Source organism: Leucoraja erinacea, chromosome 11, assembly GCF_028641065.1.
Source record: "Leucoraja erinacea ecotype New England chromosome 11, Leri_hhj_1, whole genome shotgun sequence".
Classification (NCBI taxonomy): Eukaryota; Metazoa; Chordata; class Chondrichthyes; order Rajiformes; family Rajidae; genus Leucoraja; species Leucoraja erinaceus.
The window spans coordinates 38,684,514-38,701,200 of record NC_073387.1 but is presented as its reverse complement, the minus strand read 5'-3'; the positions used below and the strand labels follow the sequence as shown (position 1 = coordinate 38,701,200).

Below are 16,687 nucleotides of genomic sequence, written 5' to 3'. Positions count from 1 at the left end.
TGGTGTGGTAAATTGGATTAGTAAGTATGCAGATGATACTAAGATAGGTGGTGTTGTGGATAATGAAGTAGATTTTCAAAGTCTACAGAGAGATTTATGCCAGTTTGAAGATTGGGCTGAAAGATGGCAGATGGAGTTTAATGCTGATAAGTGTGAGGTGCTACATCTTGGCAGGACAAATCAAAATAGGGCGTACATGGTAAATGGTAGGGAATTGAAGAATGCAATTGAACAGAGGGATCTGGGAATAACTGTGCACAGTTCCCTGAAGGTGGAATCTCATGTAGATAGGGTGGTAAAGAAAGCTTTTGGTGTGCTGGCCTTTATAAATCAGAGCATTGAGTATAAAAGTTGGGATGTAATGTTAAAATTGTACAAGGCAGTAGTGAGGCCAATTCTGGAGTATGGTGTACAATTTTGGTCGCCTAATTATAGGAAGGATGTCAACAAAATAGAGAGAGTACAGAGGAGATTTACTAGAATGTTGCCTGGGTTTCAGCAACTAAGTTACAGAGAAAGGTTGAACAAGTTAGGTCTTTATTCTTTGGAGCGCAGAAGGTTAAGGGGGGGACTTGATAGAGGTCTTTAAAATGATGAGAGGGATAGACAGAGTTGACGTGGATAAGCTTTTCCCACTGAGAGTAGGGAAGATTCAAACAAGAGGACATGACTTGAGAATTAAGGGACAGAAGTTTAGGGGTAACATGAGGGGGAACCTCTTTACTAAGAGAGTGGTAGCTGTGTGGAATGAGCTTCCAGTGAAGGTGGTGGAGGCAAGTTCGATATTATCATTTAAAAATAAATTGGATAGTTATATGGACGGGAAAGGAATGGAGGGTTATGGTCTGAGTGCAGGTAGATGGGACTAGGGGAGAATACGTTTTCGGCACGGACTAGAAGGGTCGAGATGGCCTGTTTCCGTGCTGTAATTGTTATATGGTTATATGGTTATATGCCAACTTTGAATACAGATAATATATATCCATTTAAATTAACTAGTTTTTAAGCACAGCTAAATAAAATACTTAAAAAATAAAATGTTGATTTTAGTTGAAACGCTGGTCAGTTTATTGTATTTTCAGCATCAGAACACAATTTGAACGTTAGTTAACCAGCAAATCTATTCTTTAAAAATGTATTAGTGTCAAAGCAATTAACAACATTCTCGTGCGCAAGTCAACATCTGTGGTACATGGATAGAATTTTTGGTATAGAACAGCTGGCATCTGTGTACCTTTGTTAAGGTCATTGTTATTTTACAAGTAGATTGATGCTTATAATTATGCTGGTCATTTGGATTGACAGATAGAATCTTCAACCTAGATTCCAGATGAAAATAATCCTTTACATCTTGGGTTAGATTCAAACCTCAAATGAAAGGAAGTTGAGGCAGAACAAATGATGCAAGACAGAAGTCAGAATGAATCAGCTTCAGATGACAATGTTACTTTACAATCTTATGCACTGAGGCTCTTAAAAAATCATGAGAATGTAAAGATGTCCATGATGTTGACTTTCTTTGCTCGCAGTTATCGAGTCAGCATAGAAATGGGCACTTCGGCCCAACTTTCCCACAACGGCTAACATGTCCCATTTACACTAGTCCTACCTGCAGGCGTTTGGCACATATCCCTCTAAACCTATTCTATCCATGTACCTGTGTAAATGTTTCTTAAATGTTGCAATAGTACCTGTCTCAACTTCAGCAGTTCACTCCATACATCCATCACCCTTTGTGTGAAAAAATTACCCCTCAGTTCTCAAAACCTATCTTATTAAAAAAATGTGTAAACTGCATCATAATTGTCACAGCTTTGAGGCCATGGCAAAAATTATGCTCAGAAATTCTTCTGGCCCAGAAAAAGGGGATTATACAGCAGAATTTCATTGAGAAGTCCTGCAGTACCCATTTACATTGGATGATGCATTTGGATGATGAGTAAAATGTGGATTTCATTTTATCAGATGTACGAGAATGTTTAGGCATTAGAAATTAAGCAGACAATTTGCATCTTCACCATTACAATAACTGTGTTCAGAATTATACATAATAACATATGAGACTAAGTTGGACCCATTGGGTCCCAGCTTCACACAGGAGTGCTGGTCCCACAATGCAATATTCCACCTCTCCACCAATTTCAATATTGGTGGCAAGTGGGTGGGGGGGAAGGGGGAAGGGGGCTTTCTGGAGTGCTGGTATGGGTGTTGTGGGCTGAAGGGACTGGTTTCCATTGGGCGAATATGGACATTGTGGGCCGAATGGATTCTTGGGGTGGCGGATCAGTCATTCAAGCCTGCTGTGCTGGCAGCTCACTCATTCACGGCTGGTGGGCTGGCAGTTACTCACGGCTATTCATTGAAATTCAATTTCAAGCAGGGTGCAAGGCCACCAAATTCAAGTGCAGCTTCATACCATTTCAAGCAGGGTGCTTGAGTGACTGAACAGGGTGCAAGGCCCCTAAATTCAAGTGCAGTTTCATGCCACTCCAAGCAGGGTGTAAGGCCACCAAATCCAAATGCAGTTTCATACCACTTCAAGCAGGGTGCAAGGCCACCAAATTCAAATGCTGTTTCATAGCATTTCAAGCAGGGTGCAAGGCCACCTAATTCAAATGCAGTTTCATACCATTTCAAGCAGAGCGCAAGGCCACCGAAGACAGAGTCGTGACCTCTCCCTCCCCCATCTTGCGCAGACTGAGCCACGCCCGCACTTCCGGGTTTTATAGTCCCTCCCCCCCCCCTCCCACCAGACGGGCGTGACCTTCATGGCGTGATTGACAGGAGAGAGAATCTCAACATTTTTTAAACACTAATAATTCTTTTACTTTTCATCGATGGGAAAAATCCTCAGCACCTGATGAGCGGAGGGGGACTCTGAGTAAGATGGCCAAAAATCACTGTCGTACGTGGTAGCATTTCTTCTAAAATCAATATACAGTTCAAAAAGTCAAGATTAGACTTTTAATTATATAGAAGGCAACACCACGTTTCAATAAGGCAAAGGCAACACCACTTTTCAATAAGGTAAAGGCAACACCACTTTTCAATCAGGACACTCGCAAGTCAGTAAAACCACAGTTTAGTAGACATATGTTCAGTGTTATTCACAGCTCGGTCTGAGAGTTGTGACCTCTCGCTCTCCCATCTTGCAGAGACTGAGGCAGTCCACACTTCCAGGTTTTATAGTCCTTCCTCCCTCCCACCAGAAGGAATGGCGTGATTGCCAAGAGAGAGAATCTCAACTTTTTTAAAACATTAATAAGTCTTTTATTATTCATCGATGGGAAAATTCTTCTTGTCCTGCGCAGCAGAGGGGGACTCTGAGTAAGATGGCCATAAATCACAGCTATAAGCGGTAGCGTTTTTTCTAACAGGAAGTGGTCAAGATTTGAGTTTTCATTATATTGACAGTACACTAGACCCATGACCTTCTATGTTTCTGCCATTCATGTGCTCATCAAGACATAAATGCTATCAGTCACCTAGTCCAAACCATTCTCTCAAGCAGTGCATTCTAGGTTCTTGCCACTCTGGGAAAAGAAGGCCCCCTCAAATCCCCTCTGAATTCGATCCCCTTTACTCGCAATCGATGTCCTTGGTGTTATCTATCTCTGATATGGGGGAGAGTTTCCTGCAGGCTAGCCTATCTGTACCCTTCATACTTACGTATATGTACCTCAATTATGTTCCCCTCCTAACCTTCTATTCTCCAGGGAGAACAAACATAGTTCCTTCTCCAGTTTCCCCTTCGTACATTATACAAAAGCCCTTCAATATGATTAAAGCATTCCTCCATTTAGGGATAAAATATCACGATTTAAATAGGTTTTATATTGTTAATAAGCCCCTGGCTTTAAAATATAATCTATTAGGTGAATAATTTCAATTTTTGTTTTACTTAAAATGCACTTAAAACCATAAGACAAAGCAAGATTAATAGTTAAGCCGAAAAGAAGTAGCTCAAAGAAGCATTAATACAATAATCAAGTTGCTATGAAATCTAAAACACCATTACAGCTAAGATGTGCTTATAGTTGCAGCGGGAATTCAAGATTTGCAAGCAGTTCAATTAAAAGAAAGCACTTTAGAACAAAATATGGCTTGGTTGAACCTGTTTGACTTGTTATGTGGTCGGAATTGATATCCAGCATGCATTTATGGGCCCAATTGTACCAGATGTCATATTTGTGAGGAAGTTAATATGTATTCAGTCATTGTTTCCACGGTATTTCTGAACCTGGACAGATGGCTTTGTGGTGTTTTTGATATTCAGCATTGCTAATGTGATAAACCGTCCAGGTTATAATATTATTTGGCATAGATATGATACGATAATACTTGGCCATTTTGGAGGTCAATGCTCCAGCAATCCTACTTCCAAAACTGACATGTTCAACAACCAATAGCTGATGTAAGGACTTGAGGGTTAGTTGCTTGTTCATTAATTCTATATATGTTTAGTGTTTTTTATTATTATTTCAAGTACAATAAATTGTTAGCGAGTGGTTGCCAGGGCTGAAAGGAATTTAGCCTATGTCAGACCATTTTCACATACTGATACTCTCCCACATAGGACCCTAGTAAGAATTACTCGCATTAAAAATAGAAAATGCTTAAAACTCTCAGCAGATCAGACAGCATATTTTCCTAAAATGTCAGTAACCAGGTCCATTTCAGTTACTTGCTAATCTCTGGGTAAAGAAGGATACCCTAACAGCCCCTCTCAATCTCATCCCTCTTACCCTAAATCTATACCCTTACTCTAATCAATCTCTGACATGGACAAAATGTTTCATGTTATCTACCTGGTCTACATTTTATATTCCTTGATCATGCCCATTCTTAACCTTCTGTAGTGGCCATTTGGCTTTATTTTGTGTGTCATTAATTATGGCATTTGCCTTTAAATTTTAGTCTACCTGTAATTATGTGGGTGGGATTTATTACGTAGTCAGTGGTGTGTTTGCTGTTGGGTTTCTTGCGCAGAATTGGGTAGCAGTTTAGTATAGTTCGGAGGACCATGGCGGAAGGTATAACTTTTTGACCATGGGAAGTTTTCTAACGTTTGTAAGCAATAAGGTGCGTGAGAGAGCTCGTAATGAAGGCGAGGAGCCAGGCGAAGGTGGCGGCGCGGGTGCTTGGGGAAAGGGCCGGAATGGAGGGAGACCCCGAGGGCGATGCCGCGCAAGTAGCACCGGCTGGCTGATGTCCACATAAGCCGGCTTCAGCCGCGCAACGGATACCGTCTCATGACGACCCCCCCATGTCCAAAACAAAAATGGAAGGGTCATACTCGAGGACCTTGAATTGACCTTCGTATGGCCACTATAGGGGCATCTCTGGAGCGCGTCCCGATGCAGTAAAACAAACGGGCAGTTCTGGAGAGTGGAAGGAACGTACGGCCTGATGCAAGGGCACATAGAAACAGAAACATAGAAATTAGGTGCAGGAGTAGGCCATTCGGCCCTTCGAGCCTGCACCGCCATTTAATATGATCATGGCTGATCATCCAACTCAGTATCCCGTACCTGCCTTTTCTCCATACCCTCTGATCCCCTTGGCCACAAGGGCCACATCTAACTCCCTCTTAAATATAGCCAATGAACTGGCCTCAACTACCCTCTGTGGCAGAGAGTTCCAGAGATTCACCACTCTCTGTGTGAAAAAAGTTCTCCTCATCTCGGTTTTAAAGGATTTCCCCCTTATCCTTAAGCTGTGACCCCTTGTCCTGGACTTCCCCAACATCGGAAACAATCTTCCTGCATCTAGCCTGTCCAACCCCTTAAGAATTTTGTAAGTTTCTATAAGATCCCCTCTCAATCTCCTAAACTCTAGAGAGTATAAACCAAGTCTATCCAGTCTTTCTTCATAAGACAGTCCTGACATCCCAGGAATCAGTCTGGTGAACCTAGACATGTGGCCGCAGAGGTCTCTGCCAATGGAACCGCTTCCGGCCACGGTGTGAAACGGTCGACCACGGTCAAGCCATGAGAAGGCGGCAGCGGCCCCACGATGTCCACGTGGATATGGTCAAACCGCTGGCGAGGGTCACGGAACTCATTGGAGCGGTGCCCGCATGTGCCGCTGTACCTTGGCAGTTTGCATGGGATGCAGGTACGCGCCCAATGCCCAACCAGTTTGCGCAACCCGTGCCACATGAAACGTGAAGCCACGAGGGCCATCGTCGCTCGAATGGAAGGGTGGGCCAGCCCGTGGAGCACCACAAACACTATGGGAACTATGGACCGTGGCTGACCAGTCGAGATGTCGCACAACAACCTCGCACCCCCGGGGCCACATGGAACGTCCTCCAACCGCAGGCCCAAAACTGCGGTATTATAGGCGGACATCTCATCATCCGTCAGCTGGGCAGCAGCCAGGGCTGAGTAGTCAATGCCATCGGACACCTGCAAAACGGGACGAGCCAAGGCGTCGGTTACTCTGTTGTCTTTGCCCTCGATGAAACGAATGGAGGTAGTGCATTGAGAGGCGAACACCAACTGCCGCTGCTGGCGAGCAGACCACGGGTCGGAAACCTTGGTGAATGCAAAGGTGAGGGGCTTGTGGTCTGTGTAAGCGGTAAATGTCCACCCCTCCAAAAAATAGCGGAAGTGGCGCACGCTGAGGTAAAGGGTGAGGAGCTCGGGGTCAAAGGCACTGTAGTGCCACTGTGCACCGCTGAGATGCCTGCTGAAGAAGGCCAGAGGCCGCCAATACCCGTTGATCAGCTGCTCTAGCACCGCTCCAACCGCTACCTCGGAAACGTCGACAGTCAGCCCAATTGGTGCATCCGCCCGTGGGTGCACGAGCATTGTGGCCCTGGCCAGTGCCTCCTTGGCCTGGTGGAACGCTGCCACCGCTTCATCAGTCCATTCAACCTCCTTTAATTTGCCCGCCATGAGGAGAAACAATGGGCGCATGATCCTGGCCGCGGACGGTACAAAGCGGTGGTAGAAGGCCACCATCCCTATGAATTCCTGGAAGCCCCTCACGGCGGTCGGTCGTGGAAACTGACGCACAGAGTCTACCTTTGCCGGGAGCGGCACTGCACCCTGCGAGTTACGTGGTGGCCCAGGAAATCAATGGACGTCACCCCAAAACGGTATTTGTCTATATTGATGGCCAGCCCATGATCGCTGAGACGCTGGCATAGCTGGCGGAGATGGGTAAAATGCTCCTGCCGTGAGCGGCTTGCCACCAAGATGAAGTCGAGCTAATAAAACACAAAGTCCAGGACACGGCACACGCAGTTTATAAGCCGCTGAAAGGCCTGCGCAGCGTTCTTAAGCCCGAAGGGCATGTGCAGGAACTCGAAAAGGCTGAATGGTGTTATGATGGCCGTCTCGGGCACGTCGTTGGGGTGGACGGGAATTTGATTGTAGCCACGCACCAGGTCTACCTTGGAGAACACTGCAGTCCTGGCCAGGTGCACATTGAAATCCTGAATGTGGGGGACCGGGTACCTGTCAGTGATGGTGGCATCATTAAGCCAATGATAGTCTCCGCAAGGATGCCTTGGGACCATATGTAGCGGGGACGCCTACGGGCTGTCTGAACGGCACACGATACTCAGCGACTCAATAAGGCGGAACTTCTCCCGAGCGAGACAGAGTTTGTCCGGTGGAAGACGCCGCTCCCGGGCGTGCAGGGGCGGGCCAGTAGTCTGAATGTGAAGCTAAGATACCTTCACTTGTGCAACTCCAGCTATAGATGGGGTACAGAACCAAAGTCAGAATTCATAATGCCTGTTGCATTTTACAAATCATGTCCATAAGAACATAAGAATAAGAGCAGGGGATAGACCACAGAGCCCTGCAAGCTGATCGTAATCTCATTTTATTGTCTCTATGAAGGGTGTCCTTTCCAGCAGCATCTCAATGTGTTGGTGTAATGAAAGGAAAAGCAGAGGCAATCTAGATTGTTCTTTTTCAGTCTGGATGCCTGTGATAAATTTAACCAAGTGCAATATCCAAACTGCAAAACTAATTCCCTCATTCACTATATTTTTATACCTATCCACTGTCGCTAACCATCACAGCTTCTGCTTGGCCAGAATCCAAAATTAAATGCCTCTACAAAAAAAACACACCAAATAAAACCTATAAACAAAATTATTTCAAATAATTGTTCTTTCCAATCGTTCTTTTATTGTCACATGTACCAAAGGTAAAGTTATGCACGTACACTGTATTATTGTCATTAACAGTAAAGTCAATTTATTAATGTATTACCCTGGAGTATTCTCCTAATGACCATTCTTGTGTTTCCATTGCAATGTTACCTCAGTGGCTACGACATAGTTAGCGGATGGTGGCTAACTTTCAGTGGATGAAGTTCCTCTCCCAAACTGAACCTCCCCCCACCCCCACCTCTCTTCCTCTCCCATTCCCTCTGCCCCACCTGGACTCCATCTATTGTTCTCCTCCACTTGCCACCACCTTCCTGCTGCCCCCCACCCTCTGCCAGTTTCCTCCCTCTGCCTTTACATCTGCAACTCATCAAATCCACCTTCTTTTTTTAATCTCTGCCATTAGTTCCAACCATCTGCTAACTGGCTATGTAGACCTATTACTTACCATGCTTTGGCCTGCCTTTCCCCTTTTCCAGATTTCATCTCCAATTCAGTCTGAAGAAAGCTCTTGATCCAAAAAGTCACCTATACATGTACTATAGGGATGCTGCCTCACCAACTGAGTTACTCCAGCACTTTGTGTATTAACCAGCATCCGCAGTTCTTTGTTTCTAAGTCTTGGATGGTGTCTTAAGCCAAATTGGCCCAGATGTCCATGCTGTAGACTGCATTATCACAGCAGAACAGCTGCAATCCTGACCAGTTGATAGGCAAGGACATTGTCAGAATGGCCCATTGGAAGCCTGAACACTATCAACCTGGTAAAGGTCAACACCTTTACTGCTCTAGGGAGCCTCTACCATTCTTCAGGACAGTGTCTCAGCAATCCGAGTAATCCTTTGGATTGAATCAAATGACATGTGAACTTTTGAACACAACATCAGCAATGTGAACTGGCATGCAGCAACAAGACCTGGCATGGCCGCACTCTGAGCCTTCACTGTAGCCCTCAGGTGATGAGTCGCCGCTGCAAGCGCTGCAGTGCAAATTGTAAAACTGCCCATCAGATGCTACAATATAATTCACTCCACGAGTGATCTTGAAAGCATGGGCTCCAAGCTCTGAACCGAACTCTGTACCAATTTACTGCCAATTTCTTCTCTTCTCAGACACAGTAAATGTTGGCTTCCCAATGTGCTTAGCATTTCATCGTGCATATCCATTAGCCCACATATGTAGATTGCCTCTTCATTATCCTCATTTGAGTATTTTGGCCTGGAAGAGTAATAAATTAGGATGTCTGTATGTAATGCCAAAAGAGGTTAGAGATTGTGGTTTGTTTGGGCCTTAAAATTGCTAAGTTGAACTGAACAAGAGATCAGTGGATGTGGAAGCAGAGAGAGATTCACCAAGGCTCAAGATCTGTAGTGTTGGGCAGACTGTGGGTGTGCAGGTAAATGTATATACGCATCTTTTTAAAAAACATCTCTGTCACGGCTTCCTGGGCCTCGGGTGAGCAGTGCTTTAGATTAAGCAGTACTTAGTTGTCCTGAGAGTGCTCAAGACAGACTCACCTCGGAACACGTTGAGCTAATCTCCATGGCGATACCTCAAAGGAACACTTTGCCCAGGAGGTGCTGTGATGTGGAAAACAAAGAATGGCTGTACAAGTACAATTTGCAATTGGAGGTGCCAGTTGAATTTGCAGAGTGGCACAACCAAACTCGAAATTATTAAATTCACATTCCACTCCAGGGAAAAATAAATGATTTTTATATACTTAATGCTAAAAAAATGTTCTGTGTCCAAATCTCTAGGTACCCAACCAACCACTGCTGCATTGTGAGCTAAGATATAATTTCTTTAACAAATTGTCATGAAAGCAGATTTGCATTTATTGGTTTAAAAGCAATTACTTTGGCCTTCATGCCATTGATGCCCTGGAGAATAATTTCTTCAAAAGTTAGCAGAGAATGTGTCTCCGAGAATATCAGCACTAAGCGCTCAAACAGCTCAATTAAATAGACTTCATGCCGGAGACTAGTTTGCGCTTTTAGCTAGATAAAGACCCTGAAAAGATTTTTCCTTATAGGCTTAATACTGGATTGGAATCCGCCATTCTAAAGAAAACAGGGATGACTTTAAATGTGCCACAAATGATTAGTACCATCTGCTCCTGTTAATCACCTCCTATTGCTTCTCCCTCACGTCAATGTAAGTTCCAGAGAAACAAACCTGCACTGACCCTTTGAGTATTAAACTTCCTTATAAATTTTCCAACACAAGCATTTGTTTTCCATCAAGCGTTTACAATCTTAAGAAATCAAAATAAAAGTGTTTTAAATGTTGTATTTCATTAACATTTATTAATGTGCAAATATATCATAATGTCAAATATCAGTATTTAATGTTATATCAGTTATATATAATGTTATACAGTATATAATGTTATTGTTTAACTACCAATGTAATTCTTAGACAGAACGTGCCAGAAAGACTCAGCAGGTCAGGGAGCATCTATGGAAAGAAATAAAATAATGCCAATACAGTTCTGATGAAGGGTCTTTGACCTGAAACATTAAATCTGTATTTTTTTTCCACAGATGCTGCCTGATTTGCTGAGTGCTTCCTGCATTTTGTTTGTTTATTTTTTTTTCCAGTTTTTTTGATTTACAATATAATTCTTAATTTGTGAAATAGTTCACAGAAAATAACACAGATGTAAACATATTATTGCATATGTGGTTTTAATTTCAAAATATCTTAAGGGGAGACATAAGAGACTGAAGATGCTGGAAAAACAAACTGTTGGAGGAACTCAGCAACTCTGGAGAGAAAGAATGGGTGACATTTCAGGTCCAGACCCTTCTCCAGACTCGACCCGAAACATCACCCATTCCTTCTCTCCAGAGATACTGCCTGGCCCGCAGAGTTACTCCAGCCTTTTGTGTCTATCTTCGGAGACAAAATAAGCTTGTTAAGGCGCAGGGAAGGCGGAGAGGGTTGATATTTCTGAGAGGACCAAAACGTAGTGAACATGGAGATTCATCGATATCAGATCAATGAATAAATGGGAGCAGTTAAAGAGTGAGAACATAAACAAAAGAACATAAACAGATGAGGTCCCAGAGGACTGGAAAGCAGCCAATGTTGTTCTTTTGGGAAGTGGAGAGAATTCAGATATTTATAGGCCAGTGAGCTTTACATAGTGGTAGAAACATAGAAACATAGAAACATAGAAATTAGGTGCAGGAGTAGGCCATTCGGCCCTTCGAGCCTGCACCGCCATTCAATATGATCATGGCTGATCATCCAACTCAGTATCCCGTACCTGCCTTCTCTCCATACCCCCTGATCCCCTTAGCCACAAGGGCCACATCTAACTCCCTCTTAAATATAGCCAATGAACTGGCCTCAACTACCCTCTGTGGCAGAGAGTTCCAGAGATTCACCACTCTCTGTGTGAAAAAAGTTCTTCTCATCTCGGTTTTAAAGGATTTCCCCCTTATCCTTAAGCTGTGACCCCTTGTCCTGGACTTCCCTAACATCGGGAACAATCTTCCTGCAGGTAGGGAAGCTACTGGAGAGGATTTACTCCAATTTGAAAGAAAATGAATTGATTAAAGACATTCAGCAAAGCTTTGTACATGGTCGTTCATGTCTTACGAGCTTGATCAAATTTTTGCCATTGGACAGTAGTCATTTGGCACAGTACCTTCGTTTTCTTTGACATTTGTATGTATGGAGTTTGTACGCTCTCCTCGTGAACTGCAAGGGTTTTCTCCGGGTGCTCCAGTTTCCTCCCACACTTCAAAGACATAAGGGTTAAGTCCCACACAAAGGCTTGACCATAAACTTTATAGTTACACTAAGTAAGTGTTGTACATTCAGAGAATCTGCCCTTCAGATGAAAAAATAAACCAGAGCAAATTCTGCTTCCTCAGAAAGAAATAAGATATCATGTGACACTTTATTGAAGCAAAACAGGCTACTTGCCCTTACACCAATCAGCATGAGCTAATCAGAACAATCTAATCATTATCACCATGATTTGTAGAAACTTGCGTGTAAATTGGCTGCTTTGTTTCCTATAATACTTTAATATTTAAATGTATCTCATTAGCTCAGAGGTGAAAGTAAACCAGTACAGTATTGTACAGTTAACTGGTAATAAAGTGGCTGACACAATCATAGTAAATGGATTAAATCAGCAAAGTATGTAAACATGTAGGAAGGAACTGCAGATGCTGGTTTAAACCGAAAATAGACACAAAAAGCTGGAGTAATTCAGCGGAACAGGCAGCATCTCTGGAGAGAAGAAATGGGTGACGTTTCTGGTCGAGACCCTTCTGTTTCATTACTTTAAGCCCTTCTTGCCAATAAAACTAATGAAGATATCTTTGATATGCTATGAAGATGCTTTGAAATATAAATTCTCATATGGAAGCTACTTGATTTCTACACAAATGAATCAATACCGTATTCTTCCTTAACCTCCCTAGAATTGGACCAAAGGTTGTCACCTTTTCTCACATGAATCACAAATAACTGAAAACACTCTATGACTCATGCGAGCATATTTGCACATTTAAGACCACTTGACATTAAATTTAAACTTTTAACGCAATCACTCTTTTTCATCAGGAAATGAAAAAGTAGGCAGAGTAATTTAGTATATACAAGTGTGATAGTATTTCCTGCTAAAAATTCATATGGTTTTTCTTAAGGCTAGTGATCTGAAGGAAATGCAGTCTCAGATTTTCAAGTCGCGATCAATGAGAATCTAAGCATTTAGAGATCAACAATGTGATCTGATGGGTAAAGAAAGTGAAGCCTTTTGCAGTTAATGCAGTTATTTAAGGGAACTAACATCTGCACATGTTGGATTTGGTATCTGTACCATACACCATAATGAGTTCTGACTAGATTGCTCAATATTATGCTCAATGCTTTTTTATTCAGGGCTGAATCTGTGTGCAACTTATTATAAAGAGATTTTTTAATATCGTTCTCCATTTGCAAACTATAATATAGAGCAAGATTAAAGCATAGTTCTGATTGATATATTTAATAGGTCTGCAGAAATATTGGTAAATTTTTTAACATTTTAAAAGTTAATCACGATTGTATAGGATTTACATAAATATCAAACTTTATTGAGACCAGACATGATAAGCTTTCACCTGCTGTAAAGATTTATTATCAAGTAAGCAAAGGGATAAAAGCTGAATGATTAATGATAAATATTTTCAAGAAGAACAATCTATTATACTTATAATGCGGTGATATTGTGTGTGTGTGTGTGTATGTGGTCAAAAATCGCCCTATCTGAACTATGCATGCATTATTTCTCCAGTTATTAATCAAAATGTTCAAAAATATTAAATAATTTAGAAATTCAGTTGACTTTGACTGATAACGTGATGATGTCACAAAGGCTGCAAAAATGCCCCATCTGGAAATGTGTGTGTGCAGATTTATCCTGTGGTCAAATTATTCATTACGCGCTGCAATGTTGAAATATTTGCCCATTTAGAACTTTTGACTTTGCTGAGACGTGATGATGTCACAAAGGCTGCATGTTGTGTTCACGCCTGCAATTCTCCGTTGCCCCTCACTCACTTTTCTCCAGCCCGCCCCTCTCCTCTCTCCCCTCCCCTCCTCCCCTCCTCCCCTCATCTACTCCCGTCCTCTTGTCACCTACCCTCTCCTCTCCTCCCCCCTCCCTCCCCCCCCCCCCTCCTCTCCCCCCCCCTCCCCCCCCCCCTCCCCCTCTCTCTCTCTCTCCCTCTCCCCTCCTCTCCCCCCCCCTCCCTCCCCTCCCCCCCCCCCTCCCCTCCCCCCCCCTCTCCTCCCCTCTCCCCTCTCCCCCCCCCCCCCTCCTCCTCCCCCTCCTTCCTCCCCTCCCCCCCTCCCCCCCCCCTCCTCCTCTCTCCCCCCCCTCCTCTCTCCCCCCTCCTCCTCTCCCCCTCCCTCTCCTCCCCCTCCCTCTCCCCCTCTCCTCGTCTCCCCCCCTGCTCCTTTCCCCCCCTGCCCTCCCCCCCTCTCCCTCGCCCTCTCCCCCCCCCCCCTCCTCTCTCCCCTCTACTCTCTCTCCCCCCTCCCCACCCCCATCTCTACCTTCCTCCCTCCCTCCCTCCCCCCCCCCCCTCCCCTCTCACCCCCCCTCTCCCCTGTTTGTGTGGGGGGTGGTTAGTGTGTGTGACGCCACAGGCCGCATCCCCATGCCACCACGCGTTGAGGGGACAAGACACAACGGGTTCAACTTGATCTAGTTACTAATAAATTCTTACCATTCTATAATATGATGTAATTGACAGTGCTATCAAGTGATACTTGCTTATCATAACAGATTCACCAAGTTGGAAAAAGTAGAGAGAAGATTTACGAGGATGTTGCCAGGATGAGAGTCTGAGCTATAGGGTGGGATTGAGCAGGCTGCGACTCTATTTCTTGGAGAGCAGGAGGATGAGGGATGATCTTAAAGAGATGTAAAAAAATCATGAGAATAAAAGATCGGGTAGACGCGCAGAGTCCCTTGCCCATAGTTATAAGGTGAAGAGGAAATTATTTAATAGGAATCCAAGGGATAACTTTTTCACACAAAGGGTGGTAGGTTTTTTGAACGAGCTGCCAGAGGAGGTAGTTGAGGCAGGGACTATCGCAACGTTTAAGAAACAATTAAGTGGGTACATAGATAGAGCAGGTTTAGAGGGATATGGGGCAAATGCAAATAGGTGGGCCTAGTGTAAATGGAACATGTTGGTCGTATAGGCAAGTTGGGCCAAAGGGCCTGTTTCTACGCTCTATGACTCTATAGTCTCCAGTTTGGTTTAGCCATGATCACTATACTCTACTACAGACAACATCACTGTCCTGGCCTACACATAGACCAAGCAGCAGAATTCCAGAGTCAGGTAAGGGTGATCAGTTGACATCTAGAGAGCTGCAACTGTATAGAAATAACTTGACCGAGACAGTTAATTCTAGGTCCGTAGAATTACCTACCTGTCTAGGTCTCGTTAATTCTGATAAAATAATGATTAACATTAATTAATCAGAATTAATGTTCTGATTCTTTAGTCAAGGAGTCACTGGTGGAATTAAACATTGTACAAATATCTCGGAATGCCCCAATTCTGACCTTATGATGAGTGGAAGATCATCGAAGAAGCAACTGAAGATGGTTAGGCCTTACACAGTGCCTAAGGAATTCTTCCAATGATGTCCTGGGGCTGAGACGATAGACTTTTGGCAACCTTTGGTTGTGCAAATGACTCGCCTCATAGCACCCAAGCCTTTCCATTATGTACAATACACAAATAAGGACTGAGATGGAATAATCTGTACATATCTGGATAGGTTTAGCTGCAACAGTTATCAACAAGCTGGACACCATTTAGGCCAAGCTATTTGCTTGGTTGGCAACCTAGTAACCATCCTAACTATTCATTGTCTCCTTCATTGGTACCATCTACAAGATAGATTGTACTTACTTGCCAAGGCTACTCCACCTGCAGTCTCTGCCAGCAAGAATAACATGAGCAGCAGTGCGTGGCAATACAGCCCTTTATTTTGGAACTCTCTCGCCATCAGAACTGTTGGGAATATCTGCATCAGGATGTCTACAAGCAGCTGAAGACGGTGACTCAGGCACATATGATCAAAGGCAATCAGGAGTGCACAATAAATATTTTCCCTGCAGTAAAATGAATAAACAATGATTAATAGTCCAAACCTAATATTAGTCAAACTTTTAGCAATAAATATGTAACCTATTTTCTATCTTAATAAGAAATTGTAACAGATTCAAAATTGATCAATGGAGAATTTCATTCATCATGGTTCGCCACTACAGATTTTATGTAATACTTTGTGTTTTAAATTGTTAACCGAATGTGTTATTTTATATTTTCACTACGATTACTCCCATCAACATTTACGTGTGGATCCTTCTGATCTGCCATCTAAAAATAAAAGATGACGATATCCTTTGTGTGTGTGTGTGTACATTTAAAATAGCCATTTTAATTGCATCCTCACATTAGTTAATGTATAAACTTATGAATGATAATATATTTTGATTTGCTACAGCCTGCAGAGCTCGGGCAAGAAGCTGTGGAAGAAATTTTAGAGGGAAATACAATGGAACCAGAAGGTGAAATTGAACCTGAAGCATATGAAGAGGCCCAGCAGGTAAAATAATCACATATTTAGCTGCTGATAACGGATGTGAACATGCTGGTGAAATTACTGTGTTATGACACCCAGAATTGAAGTCTTTGGGCACCTTTTCATTATATGTGGTTAAATAAATAGGGTAAAATTTGATTTCATTCCATAATACTGCTTTGCTGTATACCTTTAGCCAACAGCCCATTGACAGTGATTGATCAGACAAAAAGCTGTTAATCTAATAGCATGACTTGGAAGAAGGCTTCAAAAATATGCATCATAAGGTGGAGAACTCCTCACGGAGTACATCTGAACAAATATTATTCCGAATCTGAGTAATAAATGTACTGTTACTCAGCTGAATAAAGATGTGAATCATGGAGTTGTTTGAATAGGTTTATGGTTACTCGATATACCGATTCAGATTCAGATTCAATT

The 16,687-nt window shown here is 43.2% G+C and overlaps 1 protein-coding gene across 2 annotated transcripts in view; it reads left to right on the top strand.

The window, feature by feature from the left end:
* The window catches only part of sncb (synuclein, beta), a 59,149-nt gene that overhangs the window by 11,863 nt on the left and 30,599 nt on the right, over window positions 1-16,687 (top strand). For both annotated transcript variants that reach the window (XM_055643071.1, XM_055643072.1), the window contains exon 5: window positions 16,169-16,270. In XM_055643071.1, the coding sequence (XP_055499046.1) occupies window positions 16,169-16,270 (102 nt within the window). The remainder of the gene's footprint in view (window positions 1-16,168; window positions 16,271-16,687) is intronic.